We start from the raw sequence: 27,968 nt of genomic DNA on the forward strand, positions 1-27,968 counted from the left end.
CAGTGGCACACATCCTCCATCAAGGCCACACCTCCCAATCCTCTCTGAACATGGCCTCAGCTGGATTTGAAGGATTCATTCCCGTGAGCCTGTGTGGCTGTTCTCATTCAAACCAGCACAGCAGTCACTGTGAAGTGTAAGAGGCCAGCAGGGTTCTGGAGATGTGTCCAGTGCAGGCTGAGGGAAATGCCCTCACACAGGCCACTCTGCTGAGTTAGGTCTCCCCCTTTGTCTCTGTCTCCTCCTGCTCAGCCCCTCTGTGTCTCTGTCCCTCAGGTCTCACCCCATCCGTGCCCAGCTCCCCTCCCTCCTGAGCTCTGCACTGACCCTGTCTCTTCCTTGGCCTCTGGTTTCTCTATGGCGTCAGCCAGCAGCTGTGAGGCAGCTGTGTGGTTCCTGAGGCAAACATTCCAATGGTGGCTGGGGAGAGGGCTCAGCAGCCAGGAGCACTTGTTGCTGGTGCAGAGGATCCAGGATGAGTTCCCTCAGCACACGGTGGCTTCCACCGTCTGTGACTTCAGTTCCAAGGGATCAATGCTTGTGCACCTACATGTTTATATGCACAAAGAGGACAGGTCATGAAAATAAAATATAAAAACATGATTTTAATAATCCTGCCTGTCTCTCCCCTACACACCGAGAGTGTGAGGCCAGGGGCGGAGGGCACAGTGCTGTTCAGACAACAGTGGACCACCAGCCAATGAAGAGAGCTCTGTGTTAGGAAGTGTGAGATGGTTGAAATAGAGTGTATAGAATTGACAATTTACAGAACAGGATAACATTAAATATACAAAAAAATCTTTCATTGTATGGACCTACTATGCACAGAGCAACATGACCTCATTCCAGGAAGAAGACACAGTGTGTGCTGCTCTTTGTAATTGAGCAGATGTCAGTTTTAATTCCCCATGAACAAGGTAAATTCCACTCAGACGGTTGGATACTTATTTATAAGAGACCAGGACATCCAAACACTCAGAGCGTTCCTGCAGGGAAAGGTGTCCCCTTTCCCCATCTTCCCTCCCACTGCTGACCCTCCAGGTCTCACCTGTTGAAGATGGAGAAGCGTCCCATTCTTGTCCAATGGCGCCACCTGGTGGAAGAAACAGAGAGGACCGAGTCTGAGCCCACGGAGCTGAGGGTAAAGGGGACACAGGCTGGCTGAGCTGCCCCAGGGCTTCCTTGCTGTCTGTGCTTCTCCAGGGTCTCAGGTCTCATGCTGCCCTGCTCTCATCACACTTACATCCAGAAGAACTTTACATGCTTTTCCAGCCGTGGGAAGAAAACTCCCTGTAAGAGGGGAGGCAGGAGGCAGAGCCCTGAGTGCTCAGAGGAGCTGCAAAGCCCCAGAGTAGGTGCAGAACTCTGACCTGGACTATGATGTTGATTGTTTGATGTCAGCTACATGCGGGGTTAACTAAAACCCCAAAATGGAGGGCGACATCTGTGAGGCGGTTTTGCTTAAGGTGAAGTGGGAAGGTCAGTTTCTGATCCTTTCCTTTGATGGAGGAAGAGACACCTGTAATCCTGATTATTTGAGTGGAGTCCCTCCCCGTTTCTAATCTGGCCACACCTTCTGCTGGAGGCCTCAGTGAAGACATGGAAGGAATCGCTTGCTCTTTGCTTGCTCTTGCTCCTGCTCCAGCTCCTGCTGCTTCTGTGGGACATTCCTGCCTGCCTGTCCGTGCTCTGCATAATGACAGCAGACTTACATTTATTTATGGATGCCTAGGCTTCATGCTGGGCCTGTCCAGGCTTCTCCTAACTCAGTTATCCCATTTACACCATCCTAAGTTCTGCCATGTGGCTGCTCACCTCTCCTCAGATTCACACATCCTGACCCCTCTGGGTCTGGGTGGAGAATCCCCCATGCTTCTCTCTTCCCAGAGTTCCTCCCTCTGACCACAATCCTGCCTTCTGTTCCCCTTGGCTATAGGACATAGGCTTTGTATCTCATCCTTCAGAAGGTGCTTTAGGTAGGCAGGGTAGGACGGAGAGGCTTCCTCACACAGGGCACAACGACATTATCTCAACATTGCCCCTGTTAGTCCTATAAAAGTCAAATCTTTCTCTGACATCATCAACTATATACAGTGAGAACAAGGATAAAAACATAATTATAAATAGTTAACAATTATTAATTCTCCATTCAGAATTATTATTTCTTTATTTAATTGATTCAGATTAATTAATTTTATAATTAAGAATTTTAATTAATTATTAAATTAAAAATATAAGAATTACACTCATGTCTGGTTCATTTGTATCTACCAACCATTGAGAAACTATTATCTATCCTGTGAATCCAAAGTCCTATCTGTCCTGCGTCCAAAGTTCTTTGCCTAATTCCCTTTCCATCATAGCTTGAAGTTATCCCCCTGAAAATATCTTCCTAGACATAAATCATTTTCTTAAATCTTAAACAACTTAAGGTTATTGTGAGACTGTAGCTATCCAGTCTTCCCCCCCATCAGTGACCTGAGAAGGATAAATGTTCCCTGAGAAAACGGGAAGTGCAGAGCAAGCAGCTTCAAAAGCTGCAGAAATGGCAGACATTGCTGGCTGCCTGGACAGTCACCCAAGATTCTTCTGCAGTGCTGAGGCGTCCAGCTTCAGGCTGCTGGCCCAGTGTATGGTGGACATCTTTGTGGAGCAGGAATATTGAAGGACTCCCCGACTTGTCTTGGCAAAGCTCACAGTCATCTTCCTCTGTGTTCTGCTTGTCCCCTGTTAGGACAGAATGCAGTCTGCAGATGAAGCATGGGCAGGTTTTGGCTGGTGCCCAGCTCTGCCACCTTTGAAGCAAACTCCATATGGAGGTTCCTCGATGCCCTCCATCCCCTCTGAATTAGAACGTGGTGCGGCCAAGAGCATTCGTGCCTCACTGTTATGGAAAGCCTTGTGTTCATAAAACATTCTGAATGCCATATCCTGTAGGTGTCTGAGATTTCAAAGACTCCCTATCTATCTCTAGTATATCAAAATAGGCAAATGTTGCTTGTTTCCATATATCTACTATCTGATCGACTTTGGAAACATTTAGTTTTAGATTGGAGGAGGCTGGAACCGAAGAGAAGAGAGAGGCAGCCGAGAGAACATGGAGGCTGATGTTAAGATTCCTCTCTGCACATTTACAGGTTGTTATGAATATTCTTAAGGGATGGATGTGTAAGGGATGGATGTGTACAGGGCTTTGTATATCTAGGTGGGCAATTATATCTTATCAATTGGATCAGAGGTCATTGTGTTGTGTGTTTTTCATGTGGCGATTTAAGTTCAAGTTCAAGCGAGTATGTGGTGGCTGGAGACACTAGGCACAATATATATATTTTTAGACTGTGTTTCTGTAGTGCGGTTTGTCTTGTGCACCTGACTCTTAAAAAGGTTCCCAGTTTCTACACAACTGGCCCTTTAGAATTCTTAGCTGTTAGAATTGCTTGAAACTGTGACCTTAACTTCGTTGCCTCTTGAATTTCTAGGAACAGGATAGTTCATTAAAAAGCCGGCTGAGGCTGAGGCTGAGGCTGAGGAGTGGATGTGCAGAGTGAGAGGAGAAGCAGTTGGTGCAGAAGACATAGTTGGGAGACAGTGGAGCTGACAGAGCAGAGGGGCTAGAACAGTTGTCACAGTCTGGAGCTGCTGTCATTGGGAAAACTGGGAGAAGGGACTGTTTAAGTGCAGTGTTGGGAATTGAGGGAGGAAGGGTTGAAAGAAACATTAGAAGGGGCTGGGCTGGAAGACTGGAAGAATTGTTGGAAAGGAATTAGATTGACAGCTCTCTCTCTCTCTCTCTCTCTCTCTCTCTCTCTCTCTCTCTCCTTTCCTTTCCTTCTTTCATCTCTAGCCGTAGGGGTGAAACAAGGAGGATAAAGGGTGGGGAAAAAAGAACCAACAAAGTAACCTAGACCAGCTACATGTCTCTCCCTGTAGCCCTGGCTGCCCTGGGACTCACTCTGTACCCAAGGCTGGTCTCCAACTCAGAGATCTGCCTGATTCTGGGTATGCACAACCAAGGCTCAGGAAATATTCTTAATCAAATCACCACAGAAGCCTAATGAATATTTCTTTGATCATGTAATTGGGAAAATTGTCAAGAAATGAGAGAAATGCTACATACTAGTGACAAAAGAGCATCTCGCCCCATGAATCAGTTTCTAACCTTGAGACAGTTTGCAGATGCAGAACTCCTTGAATGAATGAATGGCCAGGTGACCCTGAGTAAGTCCCTTATAAAATATCTAAAATGTATACTGCTAGCCTTTCTCCAGTCCTTTCCTAGTGGGACCTACAGGTTTTCATCAGGGTAACCATACACTGGGGAAAGAAATAATCAGACTTACCAGGCTCTATTGCATATTGGTCCAAATTGATGCTGATTCCAGGAGATCCCAGGTGCCTGATGCCAGAACTTTTGTAGAAACCAGAAGTGGAATGAGAACCAAGCTCTCATAAAGGATCTTATTCATAGTAAAGGGGGAATGGGGTCTCAGAAGCCATGAAAGGGCTAGAGGAGTTGCAGGGTTAGAGTTGCAAGTTACAGGGGTCTCTAACATGAGAGGGTAGGAGAGGGCAGGAAGAGTCACAGTAGCCCAGCAGGGCCTAAGGAAGTTGCAGGGTTACATCTCTGAATGTGGAGGGATGGAGGGAAGGCCAGAAAATTCACAGTAGCCCTGCAGGGCCTAAGGAAGCTGCACTGAACACCAGGTGAACCTAGAGGAGCTGTGGGAGAGGTAGCTCTGAAGGAAAGGTTGTCGTGCCCACCTCGACCAGCAAGGAAGACGCAACACCGTTGGATCCTTCTCAATCAGCCTTTATTGCAGGAACACCTTATTGATGATACGGGGACCCCGGGGAACAAAGGCACTTGCCTTAAGTACAAAACAGACAGCATGGCTAAGGACTTGTCCTCGGGGGATTGGTGGAGTAAAGACATCTTATTAACATGCTTATCAATTATGACCTAGTAAAGATGTCAGAAGAAAGCTAAAGGTGGTAGTAAATACAAGCGACCACTAGATGTCAGTGCTATAGATAAATGCTCCCAACAGAAGGTGAGCAAAGGGCAGGTAGGGGGCGCCATGGCCCAGAACACCTAAGGGAACTGCAGAGTGGCAGCTCCAATGGTGGGAGAATGGGGCCAGCTGAAGAGGGCCAGCCTTAAAAACTGAGGTACCAGTGGAGACAAATACTTGAGACCAATGAAGCATTACATAGCCAGCTATGCAAGCCCGCCATCACTATCCATGGCGTCTTGTTAAACTCCCTCCAAAATTTCTGTGTCCTTCCACAGCTCAGCAAAACACCATGTGAGTCTGTCTTAGCAAAACTCTACATGAATCTGTCTTAACAAACTCCATGTGAGTCTGTATCAGTTAACATATCTAAAATTTGGGCTCCAATCTGCCAATTTGCCCGAGTCCACAGAATTGGCACAAAGCCTCCAGAACACCATTTCTTTCTGTGAAGTCAGGACAAACAATGACCAGCAAGGAATGTCCAGGTACCATCCCTATCCAGCCTCTTCCCTCCGGTGAGAAGTTCTTCTCAGCTGCACACAGCTTTTCTGAAGTGCCATGAAGCTCAAACTTTTGGTTTCCTTACAAAGTCATTTGTGTGGATGGTATTTTGCTGAGGCAAACATGTGAAGGAGTGCTTTCCTGAAGCAGACACAAGTGAAAGGACATTCTGCTAAAGCAAGGATGGGAAAGGAGCCATGATGTAGGATTATTTGATTACAATACACAGGGGTTGGTTCACTTTACATTGCTTTGTGGAGCTCCACTAGTTCTGATTCCATAGAGAGAAATGCACCAGATATGTCCTAGTGGTGTGCTGGCGGCTGCTTGCTGCTTCCATGGACTGGGCTGATTGGCAGAGTGATGTCAATCTGTGAATGATACAGACTTATGTGAAGTTTAGCTAAGATAAACTCATAGGCTAAGGCAAGACACTTGGTGAGGCAAGACTTATGGAGGACATGCGAAGTTTGGAGGGAGTATAAATGGGACCCAATGGACAGTGACAGGAAGCTTGGATTGCTTGCATAGCTCTCTTTGTAATGCTTCTTGGTCTCCTGTCTTCACTGATCTGCTCTTCCCTGACAGAAGTTTGCTAAAGAACTTCTCCTGGTGTCTCTGCTGATCCCAGTCCCTCCTGCTGACCCATGCCAATTTGTCTGAGGTCTAGCTGTTTCTGCAACGTCATGCTACCACTGCTGCTATCTGGACACTAATGAACTGACCTGTGAACTGAACTGCTGATTTCCTGACAACACAGAGGAAACTTGCTCCATAGATCAATTCCTAAACAGATCCATTTCCCCCGTATCCTAATACCCTTTCTTTTCCACTACCTTTAGTGGGTTGTGGGCTTGAAGGGAGGTTAAAGCATTTAAGAGACCACATTAAAGTAGGGCTGAGAACAATATAACATTACAGCACCATCTCTGTTGAGCTGCTGGGCAAGGCAGGAGAGGAGGTGCTGTCACTATGGAGATGCAACTCCTATGGGACAGTTCCTTGAGTGGTATGGTACCAAGACTGTAGGTGAGGAGGAAAGGTGTCACCATTGTGAATAGCTCCTCATGACAGTAGTAGGCTGAGGCAGGAAAGGCAATGCCCAAACATGGACAACTCCTGGGATGGTGGCAGGCTCAGGAGATGTCATGGCCTCTGCCATTAGGATAGGAACCTCAAGTTTTGACTGCTCTTGTCGGGGCATATCACTGCAGGCTGGGGCAGAAAGAAGCGATTTGCTGCACCTTTGATGGAATTTGCAGCTAACAGCTTAGGGTGTACAGAACTGAGCATTATTTGAAAATAAAATGAACATTTGACAAGTGGTGCCAAGGGGTTGGGGATTTAGCTCAGTGGTAGAGCGCTTGCCTAGCAAGCACAAGGCCCTGGGTTCGGTCCCCAGCTCAAAAAAAAAAAAAAAAAAAAAAAAAAAAAAAAAGCAACAATGACAAGTGGTGCCAAATGTGGGGCGATGCAGAATGGGCGGGTTTATTTCAAGTTCCTTAGAACAAAAGGCAGGGGAAAAGGAATGGATACTTTGTTTCAAAAAGCCAACAATGTGTTTGCTGAAGCTTTTCTTGGGCCATGCCCTGCATGGATTTCCCCAACAGTTTTCTTTTCCACTCTCCCTCATTTGGGGCTATTGTTTATAAAAAGGAGGAAAGACTTGACTGAGGAACTGGGATAAATACAGGAAGAAATGGAGAAGCTTGGGATTCAAAACATGGAGGAGGACAAAAAAGGAAAACAGCAGGGTTCTCTCTCTTCTGAGAAGTAGCAGAGTTGGCTATGCAGCTAGAGAAATTAGCATGGAGGCAGAAAAGCTTGAAAAATGTCAAACACAGAAAAGGGAGAACTAGGTTCATTCCCAGTGACTGAAACAGAGAGAGGGAGTTTCACCTAGGGAGAAAGAAAGGAAGGACCTGGGTCAGAAGGTGGTCAGGTCAACCTGGGAAAGGGAAGGATGCTCAGAGGAGACAGCCATTTTCAGGAGACAGGGATAAACCCACAGCAGCTTCTGAGGACAGGCAGTCCTGGGTCACAAAATGACCAATAGCATTCCAAGTAGTAATACAGCATATGTCTACCAATGGAGATAATCCACAAGTCAATGACAAAAAACAAAGTTGGTAATGGCCTCTTATAAATCAGGAAAGGGGGGAAAGAGCAAAGTAATTCAAAGCCCCTGTGAACCCTGGGGAAAGACACTGGAAGGGAGAAGCAGAAATCACCACAGTAGCATGGCTACACAGGGCACTGAAGGCAGCTTCCTGACTGCTTCATTAGTAGCTAAATCAAGTGGATGGCAAGCCCAGGCCCCACCTCATCACAGACAAGAACGGACTGAGCTCACCTGGGCACAGCCCTGTTCATACTCGGCTGCCACAGCCTCCTCCTGTGCCACCAGACACACGCAGTTTAGTGACACAGATTCTGGAAGCTTCTCCATATACCATTTATTTAAAAGGAAAAAAAAAAACCCCAAACCTCTAAATAGTCTCAATCCATTAAATCAACAAGCAATCGACTCTGAGGTCAAGAATGTGAACATTCAAGTTCACACGCAGATCCTTATCCTCAGTGTGAAGTGAGGAGCTGCGACTCAGCACAGCATGGAGCTCACAAGATAAAGATGTGACACACACACACACACACACACACACACACACACACACACACAAACACACCCTCCTAGGCTGGACCAGGAAGGTTGGCCTTGGTAGGGAACACAGGCAGTGCAGGGACAGGGTCCAGGTGTGCAGGGCGGGCTGGGCTCCACAGTTCTTCACACTGAAGCCATAGAATCACAGGGAACACCAGACACTGGTGTTTAAAGAGAACTGAGGGCTCTGGATGTCACAGGAGAGACCTGAACACATCGTCTGTCACTCAGTCCACTCCAGGCAGCTGTCTTCATGCTAGAGAATGAGAGTCACAGACCATCACTGTGAAGACAACAGCCCAACAACCCTCCACTCACAGAGGATTCTGGGAGTCCCTGAAACCCATTCCACATTGCCCCTCCCCAGTCAGACCCCAGAGTCACCTTTACAATCTGCGAGGGACACATCAGAGCTCTGGCAGCTGTCCCTGCCTAGGGTAAAACAAAACACATGTATATGTATGTGTGTGTGTGTGTGTGTGTGTGTGTGTGTGTTTCTGTATAGTATATGCGTATGTATGGATTCATATCACCGTACATCTCAGGCCCCCAGAAGATTTCTATGGAGGAGCTACTATGGATTCCCAGAGCTCCCAACATCTCCAGCTTCACTCCAATACCCTCAGGGACACTCCTGCCCCCACACTAACCTGGAGCAGGGGTGTAGTCTCCTTTCCCACCTGTGAGAAGAAAAGCTGTGAGAGTTCAAGGAAGGTCTTGACAGGAGGAAGTTTCCAGAACTGACAGAGGACCCAGTTGAGACAGCAGCAATGAGGGATGTGACCGTGTTTCCCACTAATGAGCAGAGCATTCTTCTAAAGGAAGCTGAGGGGAAACGGACCCTGCCTGTTCCTACCTGTGTTTCTCTTCCTCCTCCTCCTCCTCACAACAGCCACCACAGCTCCAATCATGGCCACAGCTCCAATCATGGCCACAGCTCCAAGGACAACATAAATAACATTGGTTTCCATATTGGAGTCAGTGCCTGGAGGAGCCTCTGGGAAGGACAGGTACAGGAAATGAAGGTGGGGGTCATGACCCCAGCCCTCAGCCCTGACAAGCTCAGGGTCTGCAGAAGGGTCCAGCGTTTCCTGACCCCAGATCTGCATCCACACCCTCCTTACCCCATCTCTGGGTAAGCGGCTCAGGCAGCCCCTCATGTTCTACAAGGCATGTGTACTTCTGCTCTTTCCCAAGAGGCACCACCACAGATGCCCACTTCTGGAAGGTTCCATCCCCTGCAGGCCTGGTCTCCACAAGCTCCATGTCCTGGGTCAGGTCCTCCCCATTCAACTGCCAGGTCAGGGTGATGTCAGCAGGGTAGAAGCCCAGGGCCCAGCACCTCAGGGTGACATCACCTTCAGGTCTGGGGTGAAGGGTCACATGTGCCTTTGGGGGATCTGTGTAGAAGATTTAAGAAATCACACAGTTAACAAGACAAACTGAAGACTACACAGGACACAGTTAAATCAAGGATGACACTGAACTGTGTGTCTGACACTTCAACTGTCATCTCACTAGTGACCTGCAGGGAGAGCTGGTCCCCTCAGCACAGAACTGCACACTTTCCTGAGAGACTCAGAAGATAAGAGGGAATCCACATGAGCCAGTGGGTCAACATGGCCGTCCTTATGTGATGTTCTATAGCATGAGATGGGTGGTCACAGAACAAAAGGGAATGGAAAATAATTGATTTAATGTGTGTTTGCAGAGAAAACCTGACTAGAAGCAAAATAATGCCTTCAAAAAAAAAGGAAAGAAAAAAGAAAGTAAAAGATAAGAAAAAGAGAGAAAAAAAGAAAAAAGAAAAAGAAATCCCACAATTTATGTTCCTCTGGGGTACCCCATAAGGGCTCATGGGACCATTCTCCTCTGTGGGAATAGAGAGAAATGGGGTGTGGAAGAGAGGCAAACCCCACATCAAGGAGGGATCTGTGAGAATGTGTTCTTTGGAAAGACCTAGAAACTGGGGGAACCAGCCTAGTGTAGTGGAGTCCATGTCTCCTATGAGGTAAAGGAGACTTCTGGTCCTGAGGTGTAAGGGCTGACACACTCAGCAGGACAGGAGTCAGTGTCCTCAGAGAGTGGGGGTGGGCAGAGAACCTGGCCTGGGAGAGGCCATGGCTGACAGCAGGGAGCTCCTGCTGTTAAGTGGGGAAATTCTCTCCTTCCCTCCTGAGAGGGACTCAGAGCTCTCCAGAGAGAAGCCTGGGCCCTGGGAGAGGCAGTGCAGTCACTGTGATGAGGGATCAGGAGACCCAGGGACACTGTCTCCCCTCTGAGACAGGGGCATCACCCAGCTGAGGGTTTCTTCTTCCCCAGGACTGAGACCCAGCCCGAGGGCAGAGGGAGGAGAACCCCGCGGCCCCCCGCACCTGAGCGCAGCAGCGCCTCCTTCCCGTGCTCCAGGTATCTGCGGAGCCACTCCACACACGTGCCCTGCAGGTAGGCCTTGTAATAATCTGCAACACCTGCCTGATCCCACTTGTTCCGGGTGATCTGGGCGGCAAAGTCCGCCGCTGTCCACGTCTTCAGGTCTTCGTTCAGGGCGATGTAATCGCGGCCATCGTAGGCGTGCTGCTCATACCCGCGGAGGAGGCTCCAGTCCGTCCCCACGTCACAGCCATACATCCTCTGGATGGTGTGAGAGCCTGCGGGACCCCGCGGTCAGGCCGGGCCCCGCCCCGCCCTCTCCCGCCCCCGGACCCTTCCAAACTGAAAGGGAAACCGGCCCGGGTCCGTTTTGCTCCTGAACCTCGGACTTGGGACCTGGAAGTCCCCGGCCGTGTGGGGACGCGGAGGGGTCGTGACCTCCGACCCAGGGTCACTCACCGCCCTCGCTCTGGTTGTAGTAGCCTAGCAGGTTCCTCAGGCTCACTCGGTAGTCCCGCTCCTTTCCCTTGGCGATCCGTGTCTGCCTCTCCCAATACTCCGGCCCCTCCCGCTCCATCCACCGCACCCGGGGCTCCATCCTCGGATTCTCCGCGTCGCTGTCGAAGCGCACGAACTGCGTGTCGTCCACGTAGCCGACAGAGATGAACCGGGGCTCCCCGAGGCCGGGCTGGGACACGGCGGTGTGGAAATACCGCAGCGAGTGTGAGCCTGGGGGCTACGCGCGGTGAGACCCTGACCTCCTCCTGGGACGCCGGGCGGTTGCACGGGCTGGGCGGGGAGCAGGGCGCGGGGATCCGGACGCCGGTGGCGAAGGGGCGGGGGTCTGGTGACTGACGCGAGGACCGGGCTTCCCGGGTGCCGCCCCCGCCCCTCCCCGCAGAGGCCATTTCCCTCCAGACCCCGCACTCACCTGCGCGGGTCTCGGTCAGTGCCAGGGTGGCCGCCACAAGCAAGATCAGCATGCGCGGTGCCATCGCTCCATCTGAGATCCTGGACCCGTCTGTGTCCTGTGGGCTGCGTGGACTTTATAACCAGCCCTAGATGGCACTACCCAATGGGAGGTCAGAGGCAATCAGATCCCTTGGAGCTGTTATAGCACGATGTCATTATGCAGTTGAAGGCGGTACAAGATAGAACTAGGCCTGTCATTAGACTAGAAGGAAGGAGAAAGGTTGTAGAGAGGAGGAGACTGGAACAAGGAAGGAGAGAGGCAGTGGAGAGAACATGGAGGCAGATGTTAGGATTCTCTCTGCACATTTCCAGGTTGTTATGACTGTTCTTAAGGGATGGATGTGTACAGGGCTTTGTATATCTAGATGAGCAAATTCTATCTTATCAATTGGATCAGAGGTCATTGTGTTGTGTGTTCTTTCATGTGGCCATTTAAGTTCAAGAGAGTGTGTGGTGGCTAGACTTGATAACCCACCATGAAGCTGGGTTGTGTATTTCTGGCTTGGTGGCAACCTGCTTTGGCAACTAGATGGCTAGAAGAGAGATTGCTGCCAGGATCAGAAAGTAGCCATCAGCAGTGTGATACGGGATGGAGCAGAGCGGGTGAGACGCTTTGCTGACTGAGATGAAGATGTCTACCAGGTATCTTCGAACACTACTGTGCCTGATCTAGTGCAGGGTAAGAGACAGCATTTCTTATAATTTTACACCTACAAGCTGTGAAGAGGGTTGTGGCTCCAAGGCAAGGAAAGAGCAGGGTTGTGCTGCAGGAGAAGGTGGTGAACGCAGGGAGCAGAGAAAGGCCCTTGTGCACCTCTGTGTTAGTGATGGTTTCCATTGCTGTGATAAGACCCCATGACCAAAAGCAACTTGAGGAAGAAAGGATTTATTTCAGTTTCCACTTCCACATCACAGTCCATCATTGAAGAGATTCAGGGCAGGATCTTGAGGCAGGACTCTAGAGGTAGGAGCTGAAGCAGAGACCATGAGAACCATCGCTAACTACCTCGTTCCTCATGGCAGCTCAACCTGTTTTCTTATACAATCCACAACCACCAGCCAAGATTACCTCCAGTGGGCTGAGCCCTTCCATATTCATCGTTAATAATAATTTTCAAAATGCCTCATAGACTTTCCTAAAGGCGGCCCTGGATGGAGGCTTTTTCTCTTCTCAGGATCCTCTTCCCAAATCTGTCTTGGTTTGTGTCAGGTTGACAAAATGCAGACAGCATGGCTTCCTGGTGCAGGGTCGCCCAGTGAGAGCTGAGGGAGGAGAATGTGGATGAGCTCCTCCCCCTGACCTACCCTCTGGATGGAGGACCCAAGGTAAACAACAGTTGGAATGCAAAGAAGGGGGGGTTCCCAGCTCATCCCTGCCCCTCAGTCCTGAGGACTTGTCTGTCCCCTGCCTGTTGGCTGCTGCTGCTGATATAATCACAGGAGAGACTGATAAAGTCAGAGCAAGTGGGGGGAGGGGAGAAATAGGGACATTTTCTTCCCTCAGAGCAGGCCAATCTGATTTTGGAGGGATTGAGGAGAGGTAGGTAGGATAGGTAGATAGATAGATAGACAGATTGACAGATAGTTAGATATAGATACACATAGAGACGGATATATACAAACATACATACATATGTACATACATGCATATATACATACGTAAAACATGCATACATGCCAACACATCAGACATACAGACAGGCAGTCAGACAGACAGACAGTCAAACAGACAGACAGACAGACTGACAGACAGACAGTATTAAAAGAGGAATGAGAAGAAGCACCCTTCCACTCTTTGGACGTTTACAATTTCCGTTTTGCTCAGACATCATGCGGCCTCTGCCGCCCCCACCCCTGCCCCGCCGGCCCGCCACTCCGCCCGCCCGCCCCCGCCCCGCAGCCCGCCCGCCCCTGCCCCGCCCCTGCCCCGCCCCTGCCCCGCCCGCCGGCCTGCCCGCCCTTGCCCCGCCCCTGCACTGCGGGCCCCCTGCACCGCTGGCCCTGCACCGCCCTCCCTCCCGTAATGCGGCCGCTCACCCCGCCCACCCGCGCACCTGCCCACCCCCGGATTCCTCAAAACTGAAACCGAACCCGAACGCGAACCCTAGTGGGTTCTGCTCCCGAACCCTCAGATTTGGGATCTGGAAGGTCTCCGGGCCGCGTCCGGACGCTGAGGGGTCTTGACCTCCGGCCCGGGGTCACTCACCGCCCTCGCTCTGGTTGTAGTAGCCAAGCAGGGTCCTCAGGTTCACTCGGAAAGTCTGCTCCTTTTCCTTGGCTCCCTGCGTCTCCCGCTCCCAATACTCCGGACCCTGCCGCTCCATCCACTGCGCCCGAGGCTATATCTCGGATTCTCCGCGTCGCTGTCGAAGCACACGAACTCCACGTCGTCCACCTAGCGGACTTTCATGAACCGGGGCTTCCCGAAGCCGGGCCGGGACACAGCAGTTTTGAAATACCGCAGCGAGTGTGAGCCTGGGTGGGGCGCGGGGATGAGATCCTTACCTCCTCCCTGGACCCCCGGCGGGTGCGCGGGCGGGGCGGGGAGCAGGGCCTGGGGCTCGGGACGCGGGTGGAGAAGAGGCGAAGGGTCTCTTGTGCGACTGGGGGACTCGGCTTCCCCGGTGCCGCCCCCGCCCTTCCCGCAGAGGCGGTTTCCCTCCCGACCCCGCACTCACCCGCGAGGGTCTGGGTTTGGGCCAAGGCAGCCGCCAGCAGCAGGAGTAGCATGGGCAGCACAGTCGCCCCCATCCGAGATACCGGACAGGTCTGAGTCAGGCTCCATGGACTCTACAACCAACCCAAGATCGCGCTACCCAGTTGGAGGTCAAAGCAAATCAGATCCTAGGAGCTAATGAGGGTTGTGGCTCCAGAGCAAGAGAAGGGCAGGGTTGTTCTGCAGGAGAACTCAGGGAACAGTGTAGGGCCCTTGTGCACCTCTGTGTTAGGGTTTCCATTGCTGTGATAAGACCCCATGACCAAAAGCAACTGGAGGAAGAAAGGATTTTTTTCCGTTTACACTTCCACATCACAGTCCATCATTGAAGAGATTCAGGGCAGGATCTTGAGGCAGGACTCTAGAGGTAGGAGCTGAAGCAGAGACCATGAGAACCATTGCTAACTACCTTGTTCCTCATGGCATGCTCAACCTGTTTTCTTGTACAATCCACAACCACCAGCCAAGATTACCTCCAGTGGGCTGAGCCCTTCCATATTCATCGTTAATAATAATTTTCAAAATGCCTCATAGACTTTTCTAAAGGTAGCCTGGATGGAGGCATTTTCTCTACTCAGGATCCTCTTCCCAAATCCCCATCGGTTTGTGTCTGGTTGACAAAATGCAAACAGCATGGCTTCCTGGTGCAGGGTCGCCCAGTGAGAGCTGAGGGAGGAGAATGTGGATGAGCTCCTCCCCCTGACCTACCCTCTGGATGGAGGACCCAAGGTAAACAACAGTTGGAATGCAAAGAAGGGGGGGTTCCCAGCTCATCCCTGCCCCTCAGTCCTGAGGACTTGTCTGTCCCCTGCCTGTTGGCTGCTGCTGCTGATATAATCACAGGAGAGACTGATAAAGTCAGAGCAAGTGGGGGGAGGGGAGAAATAGGGACATTTTCTTCCCTCAGAGCAGGCCAATCTGATTTTGGAGGGATTGAGGAGAGGTAGGATAGATAGGTAGATAGATAGATAGATAGATAGATAGATAGATAGATAGATAGATATAGATACATACAGAGACAGATATACATACATACATATATGCATACATACATATGTACATACATGCATATATGCACACATATGTACATGCATACATACATGCATACATTTATATGCATATGTACATGCATGCATACATATGTACATACATGCAAACCTACGTATATACATGCAGACATATATACATACATGGACGCATACATACACACATACCAGCACATGGGACACACGGACAGACTGACTGACAGACAGACAGAATTAAAAGAGGAATGAGAAGAAGCACCCTTCCACTCTTTGTCCGTTTACATTTTCCGTCTTTGCTCAGACTTCATGCAGCTTCAGGTCCTGCTCCACCAGACACCTGCCCAGCTGGGCAAACATTCAGGGTGACCCTGGGAGGCTTCTTAGAGTTCTCGCATGGATCAGAGGGCTAAGGGATGTTGCAAAGATCACGGCACAGAACAGGCTTCATGTGAGAGATTTATTGGGGGTGGGCATGGAAGAGAAAAAGAGCCGCCTTCGAAGACCTGGGCAGGATAAGGGTGCACTACTTGTGGCCACAGGTGATGATGTGGCTTCTGACACTGAGGGTCTGAGAGCAGGCTGGTTCTGGAACGTGGGTGGTTGTTGGTTACAAACATCCCTTCCTCTTATTTACTCTGTACGGTGAGAAAATAGGAAGGGGTGATCCATGAGGCCTCACAGGGTCATCATACTCTTTAGACTGCCTCCTGCTCTCTGGGGTATGGCAATATCTCCGAGGACCCAAGAAAGCTGGGAAGCTGGGGAGGTTCAAAAACAGCAGACTGTCCCCTCACTGTCCAGGCTCTGCAGGGCCATCTGCAGCTGAGGAATGCAGACTCATCTTTAAGTTGAACCATCATGGGGCAGGTGCTTTGAAGCTGTGTGGCACCCGGACTTTGAGGAAACACCTGGAGCTAGCATTTCCCTGAAGCACATCTGTATAGATAAAGATCAGAAGGTAAAGTTAAGGAGATTAGAAGAAATTTTTTCCTTAGGTGATCCTTTGAAACTTTTAGGCTCATTAGTTGGGGATGGGGCATCCCAAGATCTCAGAGAGGAGGAGGAAACCCCACCCTTGGAAATAAACTGAATAGGCAGGAGAATAAACAGGATGTTGATAGACAGTACTTATCTGGAATCCATTTGACCCATGAAAGGTGGATTTAGGTAGATTCTTCAAAGCTTAGAAGATTTTTTTAAGTTTACAAAATGAGATAAATTTTAGACATGCTAACATACTACTGTGTAATCTGTCCTGAATGTCACATTGTAGAAAAGGCAGCAGTCTCACGCCTTTGAGTTGTAGTAAAAGCATGGGGACCCCAAAATGACTTGGCATAAAAAGCGTGAGAACTCTTTCCTCTCTCCAGAACACTGGGTGTATACAGATTGGACAGGCATTTTTTAGCTCAGTGAGAAGCACTTTTAGTCTGTACTTAGAAGTATAGCATACCATAGGAAATACATAATCCTGAGCTTGTGACTGTAATAGCAATCGCAGTTTATCATAGTTAGGTCAATAACTCATCCCAACTCCATTGATGAATTTTAAACTCTGAGCTTTCTAGGCCTAAATATAACAATAGCATAGATAAGGAAGAAATATGAAACGTTTTTCATTTTTACATACCCATTAAATCACTTTCTTAGACCTTTACAATTGCATTTGCACACCTTAAAACACCTCCTTAGACCTTTATAAATTACAGTTAAAGCAGTTTTTCTGACCTTTATAAGTCACATCCACAGATCTCAAAGCACAGTTTTAAGAGTCTTGCAACTTAAGCTTTCATATCCTTAGAACCTACAGAAACTTCGAAGTTTATTCTATCCAATTACTCACCACAAGAGGCAGGTGGTTGGTTACTGAGAGCAATCGTTATAAAATAGCTTCCTTTACAAAAAGGGATAGTAAAAAGTTGCATTGAAATCTGTGGAGTGGATTTATTCTTCTTAGAATCTCGAAACAATGTGATCAGTGTCTGGACACAGTAGCAACTCTAGGAAAGTGGCCTATGATGTTTACACAGGGAGAGAACTGAGGAGCACCTGAAGCCCGTGTTGTTGCTTGCAGCTAAACTGTACAAAACTCTCCCTAGTCAACACCATCAGAGCTCTGGGGAGCATGATTTTCTCCTTAGTAAGCAGGAAGTACAGACCAAGCAGTTTCCAAATCTCTTAAAAATGACAGACTTCTCCCTTACCTGGACAATCACTGAAGGTTCCACTGTGGGAGTCTTGATTTCAGTGCAGGCAGAGGACCAAGGCAGCTTCAGTTTTCCAACGTCTTAATGTTTTCAGGACTGTAATAGTAAGGATGTCTGACCTGAACAAACTTCTCTTGTTTCTTGTAACTTGTTTGTGCTTAACTTTGGAAACATACACAGGAGCTTAATAAACCGTGTTCCTGTTCTTGACGTGCATTGTTAATTGTCCTCAACAGTTTACAATAAGTCGGTAACTTTCTAAGATTCAGATTTTGCAACTTTGTCTCTGTTAAGTTTCAGCCTTTGTAAGTTGAGGTGAAACTCTTTTATCATCCAAATAAACCATAAATATCATAACCTTCAGTCCATAAGAGATTATATCTTGCTTTTATCACATACCATTATAGGTCACCACAGTTTTTGTATGACTCAGTTTCTCCAATAGCTAAAGCCCAACAAGGTGAACAAGGACACACAGCTACACAAATGTCACAGTGACGCTGAATAGGCCTTAGAGATGTATAACATATTAATCAGTATCCCTTATTTGTTATCAAATATAACTGGTTGAGAGATGACTCAGAAGTGAAGAGCACTGGCTGCTCTTCCAGAGGTCCTGAGTTCAAATCCCTACAACCACACCGCAGCTCACGATGGTCTGTAACTATGGTTCCAGGGGTCTGTCACAATCGCAAAGGCATGAATGCATATAATGCTCATATAACATAAAATTTTAGAATGAAATGCCTACCTTATTCATCTAGCGTGTGTTGTGCTTATCTACACTTTATAGCAGCTTGGTGCTCAGCAGTTAGCAAAGGCGGAGGTGTTAGACACACATCTTAAACCAGCTTTTGATAAGCCAAGTAGACATTCAAAATCTTAAGTTTTTATAATTACATACACTATATTCTAAACCAGAGTTGAGTCACAAATATAGTACATTGTAACAAATGTATCCTTAAATTGTTATCTTCATACAAAAGTGTATGCCAATCAGAAATCCTTGAGTCTGGTTGGTGCTTCTTTAGTCTACAAAGTGATACAATGATACAGAAAGCTCACTAGAACAGAGAAGTTTTATGGTTATTGTTTTGTGGCAAGTGGTCATCTGAAGATGATCCTGAACTCACAGGGCGTGTACTCTTTAACCATAGTAAAGATTGTTGCCAGTCATGTGGAAGCGTATATTCTGATGAGGTCATCAGTCAAGATGGAGGAGAGACACATTGTTTCTATCTTAAAACATTGGTTTTCATGGTATGTTGTTTTTAAAAACAAAATCCCAGTCCTTCAATTTTATGAATGAAGATGAAGGGGCCAGATTTTGGGGTGAAAACCTGCTGGCTCAATGAGGCCAAGAAAGACCTCCCTACTCTACCAAGGCCTCAGAAGGTGAAAGCTCCTTCTCCACACCTTCAGTTCCCTCCACCTCAGTCTCCCTCCTTTGTACTTCCTGTGTTTTCCTATGTCCACCCTGCCTTCTGATTGCATGCTCTGCCTCTTGACCTATGGTTGATTTTATTTAACACCGTTTACAGAAAGCTGTTGGAGAAAAGGTGTGTGTAAGTCTGAGCCGCACCACAACAACCTGTCCACACTGAACAGAACGCTCTTGGCTTAAAGGCGTCTCTCAGGGCTGTGCAACTCCACAAGCAGAGACAGGGTTTTCCTGTTCCAAGTTCACAATCTTGGGCTACACAATGTGATCAGGTATCTTGCAATGTTCCCCTCTTTTGTCTGAACAGTTGCTGTTTTTCCATCATCAATAAACTATATACTGTCCGGTAACAATCACACTCACAATGTCCAGTCCACTTATTTGAATTTGGCAACCTTGGAGAAAGCTTTCCACTCTCTATCCAAGCTTGGTGAGTCCAAAGGTCTGTACACAAATCGCTTTCTATCAAAACTTACACTTATCAACCTACCTCTTTTTAAACCTTAAATAGTGCTGGAGAGATGGCTCGGCGGGTAAGAGCACTGACTGCTCTTCCAGAGGTTTCTGAGTTCAATTCCCAGCAATCACATGGCAGCTCACAACCATCTGTAATGGGGATTTGATGCCCTCTTCTGGTGTGTCTGAAGATAGCAACAGTTTGCTCATATAACTAAAATAAATCTAAAACAAATTAAAAAAAAACCCTTAAAACATTTTTAAATCCTAAACAATTTAGGTTTAACTGTGAGAGTTTAGCTATCTAGTCTTCAACCCCATCAGAGACCTGAGAAGAATAAATGTTCTCAAAAGAGACAGGAAGTGCAGAACAAGCAGCTTCTGAAAGCATAGGAAGGACAGAGACTGCTGGCTCCCTGGACAGTCACCCAGGGTTTCTGGAAGTTTGGAGCATCCATGTCTTCAGGCCACTGGCCCAGAGCATCTGACAGATTGTTCTGTGAACCATGAGGGACTTCTTCTCTACCTAGTCTTGACAGAGTTCAGCATTTGCCTTCCTGTGCTTTCTTGGTCCAGGTTGGACAGTATTCTGTCAGCAGTTGAAGGAAGGGCAGTTTCTTGCCCAGTGGCAGCCACATGTGAAGCAAACTCTGTAAGGAGGTTCTTCAATGCTCAGCGTCTTCCTTGAAGTAGTATGGCGGTGCTGCCAGGAGCGGACACATCTCATTTTTTTAAAAAAAAAGTCTTAAATTAATAAGACATCGTTAAATGTTATATTCAGTAGATGTCTGAGGTTTTTTTTTGAAGACCAGTACCTAACAAAACCTAACAAACAAAAGTTTGATTAAGTATTAATTAGCATTTTACACATTTTCTAACACAGTTTGTAATAGGCACTTTCAAAAGTACTAGTAGGGGCAGGAGAGGTGGCTCAGTGGTTAAGAGCACTGACTGCTCTTCCAGAGGTCCTGAGTTCAATTCCCAGCAACCACATGGTGGCTCACAACCGTCTGTAATGAGGTCTGATGACCTCTTCTGACCTGTAGGTGCACATGCAGGCAGAAAGCTGCGTGATGTATACATACTAAATAAATAGATATAAAAAAAAAGTACTAGTACTTCCCATTGCCTTGTTAAGAAATGCATAGGTATCTTAATGTCATGTGGTTGATACATAGTTATAAGTTATTATGTTGTTACCAAAATATAACGTTACTTTTGTATCAGTATCCAAGGATCCAAACCAATGTAACCAACTATAACCTTAATTTGAATCCATACACAAAGATCTATACTAATGTAATCAAATTCACAAAGCTAATATGATCTTGTAAAAATATACAATAATTTTGTATCAATATACAAAGTCGTATGTAAGAATAGACTGAATAATTTACCCGTTCCCGACTATTCCTATGTTACTCCTGTATCCCACTTCTGTCTTCTCAGTAGTGAAGCTGTCTCTGCCAAGCTCTCTACACTGCGGGACTTGGTTGTGTTTTGCAGTCTCAGGATTTGGGATTCCTGAGTTCCCCGTTCTATACAATGTTCACATCACTTTCCTCTGAACTCGGGGATTTGAATATCCTGAGTAGTTTGTTGTCTGAAGCTAATCCTTGGGTGACTTTGTCCCTTTAGCAGCGATCCCGTCTATGTAGAACACATCAGTCAACCCAAAGGCACCCACTGTTTGCCCAGGACCTGGCAGCAGAAGAGGCATGGGGCAGTGGAGCCCAGTGGTTAACGGTAACACAATCCAGGTGAATTTGCCGTTGGTGGGCCGTGCCGTCCTTCTTCTTAGAAACCTAAAAGGTTACTGTCAGGAAGGCTAGACAACCTGAAGATTTTAAATGTCCTAGCCAGCAACTTTCAGAAAGTTTGAGAACCATAATCTCTTAAGGACATTCAAGGTACACAAACTTTGTTTCTAGTGACTTGCTTCAGACTGAGACCTGGAAACACGCACAGGAAGCAAGATGGAGACCACTTCTAGAATTAGTTCCTACCCCGTATGACTACTGGTATGATGACAGAGAGTTTCTGTACCCACAATATTCTTATAGAATATGAGGTAATAATTACACTTTAAGAAAGTTTTAGACACTAAAGGAAAACCAAAAGATTGTGAGATTGGTGGCAATAGACTGGTCCCTTATAGTCTGTTTTTCTCTGCCCCATACCAAGCGGTCCTTCTGATATGAGACGGAGATTTTGAATTTCCTTTAACATGCATGTGTGGGTTTAGAGAGGGAGAGACCCGTGCTCCAACCCCAAAGCCAGCTTTAGTGTTTAATTGGATTGAGCTCATCTAAAGACCATTTGCCACCTAAGTCTACAGAAGTCAGAAGAGATTAGATGAAGGTGGATAATACCACTTGGCCAATTGGTTCCTTTTCTCGGGACATTTTTCTCTTGATGAATTGTCCTTTCTCTTCATTTGCCCAGTGGTCTCTGGATTCCTTAGCTGGATACTTTTATTCTCCAGGAAGGACAGAAGCAATGTCCTGCATGAAGCCTAACTCTCCGTGTTAGGTTCTACCTTTCCTAGCTTTGTGGCGATAGTAAGAGTTTAATCCATATACCTACACGTAGAGTTGAGTCAAATACACTAACATGTAGGAAATGCAGATTAGCCGTTATGGATATTATTATATAACCCTTTAGTTTTAAACTCTTGTGTTCTTTGTCGGTTTTAACCTATACCCAATGACCTAACAAATCCTGACACACTTTACAGCATAGTCGTAAAGAGATGCCTTGAAAGCAGAACTCAGAGAAGTCATAGAGATGAAATATTTTTAGATGTGGAAAATATAGACAGTACAGAGCAGCGAAAGCCTAGATATGAGACGCACAGTGGTCACTTCTCTGCGCGGGGACAGTTATTATTGGGGAGAATTTGGAAATTAATTGCATCAAATTTTTGGACAGTGATCTGTACTAAGGACCAGCTGTTGTAGTAAAACCTGGTTTCACAAATGTAGATACAAAGTTATAAAACCAAACTCCTGTAGAGGGAATTCCTATAGCTCTAAGATGTCGCTCTCCAGCCGTGTTCTGACTCCTCACAGCACACCAGCCTTGTTGCTAACCCTAGAACCACCCACATCCCACTCTGTGAGTGAGAGGCATGGAAACTCACGGTGTACAGCCTCAAGGGAGAATGGGAGAGACAGACCAGGGAGCTGGAGAAAATCGAGCTCAAAATGAAACCTAACCCAGGGGGAAAGTCCTGCAGTGATGGGGTACGTCTACCCCCACGAGGATCAAGGCTCAGGGAAGTATTGGGGCCGACTGAGAAGGACCACTCACCAGTTACTGGTGATGGATGGAGGGTCTGTGGTGGGCAGACTGGAGAGAAGGTATAAAGACCCCCTGTAAGCTGTGGTCCTCCAAGGGGACAAGGAGGACCACACACCCAAGGATAGCTAATCAAACCATGGCACTAAGGTTTGGGGCTTTTTGTGGCAATCATAGAGCCAAGGAATGCCTTAAAGATCACACACCCCTCCCCCAACAGACCTTGGGAGTAAGATTTACTGTGTATGGAGGGTCATATAAAATAAAGGCTGCCTCTGAGCAAGAAGGGAAGGGAAAGTGGGTTCAGGCAACAATGGTAGTGTGTCGCATTTGTGGCTGGTGAAGACTTAGCCGCTGGTATTGAATGTCTGAGTGCAGGCTGGGAGAGCCCTGGTTCTGGAATGTGGGTGATTCTAGGTTGACCAAAAAGGTTGGTCTGCTCAGAGCAGACCTGGAGACTGACATCAGCAGAGGGACAGCCATGGTGCCTTGGGTCTGGTCATAATGAGCACTAGAGTCCAACGGTCTTCTAGGTGAGGTGACTGGTGGATGGATGGGGACATAGATGACAGAGACTGGGAAATGTTAAGACGTGTCTTAGACACTGTTCTAGTGCTGTGCAGGGCCACCATGACCAAGGCTGTTCTTAAAGAGAAAGCCTTTCATTGGGGCTTGCTTATGGTTTCAGTGGCTTAGTCTGTTCTCACCATGGTGTGGAACATGGCAGCAGGCAGGCAGGCAGGCATGGGGCTGGACCAGTAGCTAAGAGCTCATCCTCATCTGCAGGCAGCAGACAGAGCAACACTGGGCTTGGCAGGGGCTTCTGAAACCTCAAAGCCTGCTCCCAGTGACACATTTCCTGCATCAAGGTCACACCTTCTAATTCTCCTAATCCTTTCAAAGTGCCCCATTCCCTGGTGACTGTCTTGAAATATCTGAGCGCATAGGGGCCATTCTTATGCAAAGCACCACAGAATGTTCAAGATTTAAGCCTCAAGATCTCCACCAGCAGGGCAGACTGAAGTGGAAGGTGTGGAGGGGACCCCATGTCTGATGCCCCATCTAGTGGTACACAGAAGGAAGTGCTCTGTTTCTTCAGTGACCTCATCCTGGGAAGGCAGTGATGGCAGCAGGTGTCAGGACTCCTGTGACAGAGCCTGAGCACTTTCCAGCCTTCTCTGGGGCAGGAGTGGACACTGGGGTGCCCTGGAAACAGAATATGAGACACTAAGGTATTCTGTTCCTTCGATGCATGGGTTACAGTTGGAGCAGGCAAATAATTGTGCCAACATTTGTCCTGAAAACCCTTTGCGTGCAAAGCTCCTGTGGAATTAACTGGGTGAGCTCAGCTGTCAGTCCCCTTCCCAAGAATTCCTCACGTGGGGGTCCTCCATGTCCCAGGCAGAGCTCTTAGTGGTCCTAGGAGTGTGGGGATGCAGCCTTTCTTGAAGGAGTGCTCACCAGTGCCTCTGTCTAAGAGCAGCAGGGACTGTACATTTCCTCAGCACAGAACTGCACATTTTCCTGAGGGTCGGAAGCTAAGAGGGAATCCACATGAGCCAGTGGGTCAACATGGCCGTCCTTATGTGATGTTCTATAGCATGAGGTGGGTGGTCATAGAATGGAAGGAGGAACGGAAAAAAATTAATTTGTATGTGTAATTAAATTCATGTCAAAATAAGAAATTAGGGACAGGGATACATGAAGGGTGCCCACAACTATTGTTGCAACCCCTGAGAGTCAACCCCTGTGCTCATCTTGCCGACAAGCATTTACTGTCATTCCGAGTGAACAGCCACCATAAGTGTGTAGCAGAAATGTGGTGACCCTCTGACACTCAGTCAGAGAAATGACTCCCAGCCCCTTCCTCTGAGGGACGAGACACAGGGATGTCACACAGGATCCCTGCAGTGTGCTGTGGACCCAGTGCAGCTCTCACTGGAACACAGAGGGCTCACAGGGTGTGTGGAGCTTCCCTCTCACTGCAGCCCTGGATTGCAGAAGACCCCGTCTCTCAGAAAGTCCAATTCCTGATTCACTATGGGGAGCACTGTAACTTGTGGGGGCAGGGGAAGAGCAGGAGGCTTCTGGATGTTCAGTTCTCACAGGGAACAGGCTGAGTTCACAAGAATCTCTTCAGTGGGAACACCGATTCCCCAGGTTAGCAGTCTCCTCTGGCCCTGTGGAGACTGATACAAATGACAATACAGGGTCATGGAGAAACAGGATCACTGCAGTGCAGACAAACACTGACTAGAGCAAAGTAATACCTTCAAAGAAAAGTAAAGAAAAAGAAGAGAGAGGGGGGGAAAACCCCAAAGAAATCCCAGAATTTAGTATTTGTGTAGGGCAACCCATAAGGGCTCATGTGCCCACTGTAGGAATAAGTAGAATTGCCCCCGACGTTCATCTCTAAGCAAGGCTTCCCTCTGTACAAACGGGGGACTAAGGACAGTATCTCACCGGTGCTTTGCAGAATTCTTTTAAGTCTGTTACTGGGAGGGGACATCTAGACAGTGGATAGTGTCTTCCTACGCATAGATTAACAGGGAGGGTCCCGGGGTTGGGGATTTAGCTCAGTGGTAGAGCGCTTGCCTAGCAAGGACAAGGCCCTGGGTTCGGTCCCCAGCTCTGAAAAAAAAGAAAAGGAAAGAAAAAAAAAAAAAAAAACAGGGAGGGTCCCTACGGATGGAGGTTCTGGACTCCCCCCGCCATTGTGGCTGAGGGTAATTGTTCCCAGTGTTTCTGAGATTACCGAGCTGCTCTGGCTGGGGCTTTGGGGAAGGTGCTATAGATGGAAGCGTTTCTGCTGAGATGGAAGGGTATCTTGGGACTCGGAAGCCCAGGAACTGCACAACTCTGAGGTGGGACAGTGTCTGAGTAGCAGGGCATCCTGAGACAGGAGAGTACAGGAACCACACAGATCTATGGGACAGTGTCCCAAGGGAAGGGCAACCTGAGAAATGGGAGCCCAGGAACATCCTTGACCAAGTTGTTTGATTTTGGGGACAGGGTTTCTCTGTGTAGCCCCAGGTGTCCTGGAACTCACTCTGTAGACCAGGCTCGCCTCAAACTCAGAGATCCTCCTGCCTCTGCCTCCCAAGGGCTAGGACTAAAGGTGTGAACCACCATCACCTGGAACCTTGACCAAGTCTTAAACAAAATCCTGGCTGGTTTGTAGACCTGCAGTCCTGGTTAATTGGGAGCCCGAGGCACTGGTGGGAAAGGCTGCTTCAGTTACAGAATAAGTCCAAGGCCAGCCTGGACCCAGCCTGGACCCCGTCCTGAAAGTAAAGAGCTGGGACATAGGTGAGTGGCAGGAAGCAGTCCCCATGTCCCATCTACAGCATGGGAGGAATTTTCAGGTGAAAGAAGCTGTCAGGAAAAGAAAGGGTAATTTGAGGTTCTTTCCTTTACCACATATACGCCAGGGCCTTGGCTATAAAGGGCCGGGGGACCTTAAGCTCACCGAGACCTGGCCCTGGGAATCCATGCTGCTTTCTCACTTGTCACAACTTTCTCACCTACTCCACCACCCCATTCAGGTGCTAGTCCTGGGGCTCCCAGGCTCCTGGGTTCACCTCATAGCCCTGGGTGTTCTGGAACTTGCTATGTGGTGGAACAATGCAGAGGTCCGCCCTCACGAGGACTGGGATTAAAGGCATTCAATCCTAAAGAAACCTGGAACCCTTTCTTGGGGTGGGTCCCATCAACCTCAGCAGGTGTGCAGCTCAGTGAGGACAGGGTCACGAGGTGGGGAGCTCAAATCCCAGGCGACAGCGACAACAAAAGAAAGAGAAACAAACGCTCGGATGCGGGGACTGAGCAGGGGATATCCGGTTCCTTAGTGTGACCCTTGTTCAGTGTGACCCAGACAGCTTCGGGGACATTGGAAGCCACAGACCAGCAAGCAGTTCCTGCAGTCTGGAGGGACTTTTGGCACAGTCTAGTCCATCCCCAGGACCTTTGGGAGCTGCGATACCGCTCATAGCCGCCAGGCGGCAGCAGAACACACGAATAGGGGCCTGTCCAGGTCTGGATCACCTAAGTGGCTGTGAGCTTTGAAAGCTGGGGAAGGCTCTTCATACTGAAGCAGCCAGGAATTTCCCCTTCAGCCCCAAATCCTCTGTTTTGTGGCTTTCACCGATCCTTAGGATCTTCCGGCTGAAACACAGATTGCACCTCTGGCTCCTCCCCTGAACACACACACACACACACACACACACACACACACACACACACACACACACACACACACACACACCACACACACCTGACACTTGGCATGCTGAGGTGAGGCAGGAGGATCCAGAATTCAAGTTCCGGACTGGAGAGATGACTCAGAGGTTGAGAGCGCTAATTGCTCTTCCACAGGTCCTGAGTTGAATGCTCAGGAATCTGGCGCCCTCTTGTGGCGGACAGGCATGTGTGCAGGCAAAACGTGTACATAATAAATAAATCTTAAAAAGAGAATTCAACTTCACCCTGAGTTACAAGACATAACAACACAAACAGCATAATTGGGCGAACACACAGGCTGCATAGACCAGTAACATCAGGGGCCACTCTGTAGGGGGAGTTGTGTCGATTTTTCCCTTCCATTGCTGAATCTCCAGGACCAGTGTATAAATCTGGTGCAGGGAACCCTAGAGCCCTGCAGTAGGGTTGGTAGGTGTTCCTCCATGCGGTAATGTCCCCCAATATTGTTCAAGGACCTCTTTCTTTAACGAAATCTTATTTCTCTCCTTTTCTTTTTCGTTCTTTTAAAAAATATATTTCTATAAGGGTATTTTGCCTCCATGTGTGTCTGTTATGCCACGTGCATGGAGCACCCCAGGCGGCCAGCAGAGGGCGCCCTATCCCCTCTGAGGCTGGAGTTACAAGTCGGTGAGAGCTGGGAACTGAACCCAGGTCCTGTGGATCAGCAGTAAGCATTCTTCACCTCTGAACAACCTCTCCAGCTCCACGAATTTACTCAGCATATTTTTATGCCTTGGCTCTCTGTGATTCTTTTCTCTGCAGCACATGACCTCACTCAGGCTCAGTCACTCAACTACCCTGCAGAGACGGTCTGTACGGGAGAATCCTGGGTTCCTCAGGGTCACAGAGTCCAAGAGAAGGAGCTTCCCAATCTGTCCCCACAGTGTTCAGTCTGATGTCCTCCAGCACCAAGCAAGGATTGGTAACATAACTCACACATGGATCCTTCCAGATGCCCTGTGTGGGCTTAGATTTTTCAAAACCTACTTTAATAAGCTTACTTAAATGTTTTAACCTCTCCTCTAGCCCACCACCCACCA

At 48.2% G+C, this 27,968-nt stretch overlaps 2 protein-coding genes and 1 long non-coding RNA gene across 14 annotated transcripts in view; 1 reads left to right on the forward strand and 2 right to left on the reverse strand.

The window, feature by feature from the left end:
* Positions 1-13,884, reverse strand: part of LOC147998498 (RT1 class I histocompatibility antigen, AA alpha chain-like) — a 101,871-nt gene extending 87,987 nt beyond the window's left edge. Inside the window, exon 1 of the mRNA XM_087598511.1 lies at positions 13,730-13,884. Coding sequence (XP_087454637.1) covers positions 13,730-13,847 — 118 coding nt within the window. The 5' untranslated portion in view covers positions 13,848-13,884. The remainder of the gene's footprint in view (positions 1-13,729) is intronic.
* The window catches only part of LOC147998503 (RT1 class I histocompatibility antigen, AA alpha chain-like), a 60,703-nt gene extending 46,380 nt beyond the window's left edge, over positions 1-14,323 (reverse strand). Inside the window, exons 1-7 of one of the 12 annotated variants that reach the window (XR_015645443.1) lie at positions 11,011-11,167; positions 10,554-10,829; positions 9,303-9,578; positions 9,005-9,175; positions 8,563-8,610; positions 8,386-8,434; positions 5,093-5,887 (exon numbers count right to left, since the gene is read on the reverse strand). Coding sequence is in view for 10 of the 12 variants with exons in the window: in XM_087598584.1 (XP_087454710.1) it covers positions 8,546-8,610; positions 8,829-8,873; positions 9,035-9,175; positions 9,303-9,578; positions 10,554-10,829; positions 11,011-11,280; positions 11,483-11,546 (1,137 nt within the window). In the remaining 2 variants the exon portion in view is untranslated. Of the gene's footprint in view, positions 1-5,092; positions 5,888-7,950; positions 8,462-8,519; positions 8,611-8,747; positions 8,874-9,004; positions 9,176-9,302; positions 9,579-10,553; positions 10,830-11,010; positions 11,281-11,482; positions 12,846-14,201 lie in introns of those variants that run through there. The other 11 variants (XM_087598591.1, XM_087598587.1, XM_087598589.1 and 8 more) reach the window with 11 other exon arrangements.
* LOC147998506 (uncharacterized) lies at positions 5,067-7,245 on the forward strand. Its single transcript, XR_015645552.1, has 2 exons — positions 5,067-6,838; positions 6,969-7,245. It is a non-coding gene; the product is annotated as an uncharacterized LOC147998506 (long non-coding RNA).
* Positions 14,324-27,968: the final 13,645 nt, after the last annotated feature.

Source organism: Rattus norvegicus, chromosome 20 (assembly GCF_021556685.1).
Source record: "Rattus norvegicus strain SHRSP/BbbUtx chromosome 20, alternate assembly SHRSP_T2T, whole genome shotgun sequence".
NCBI lineage: Eukaryota > Metazoa > Chordata > Mammalia > Rodentia > Muridae > Rattus > Rattus norvegicus.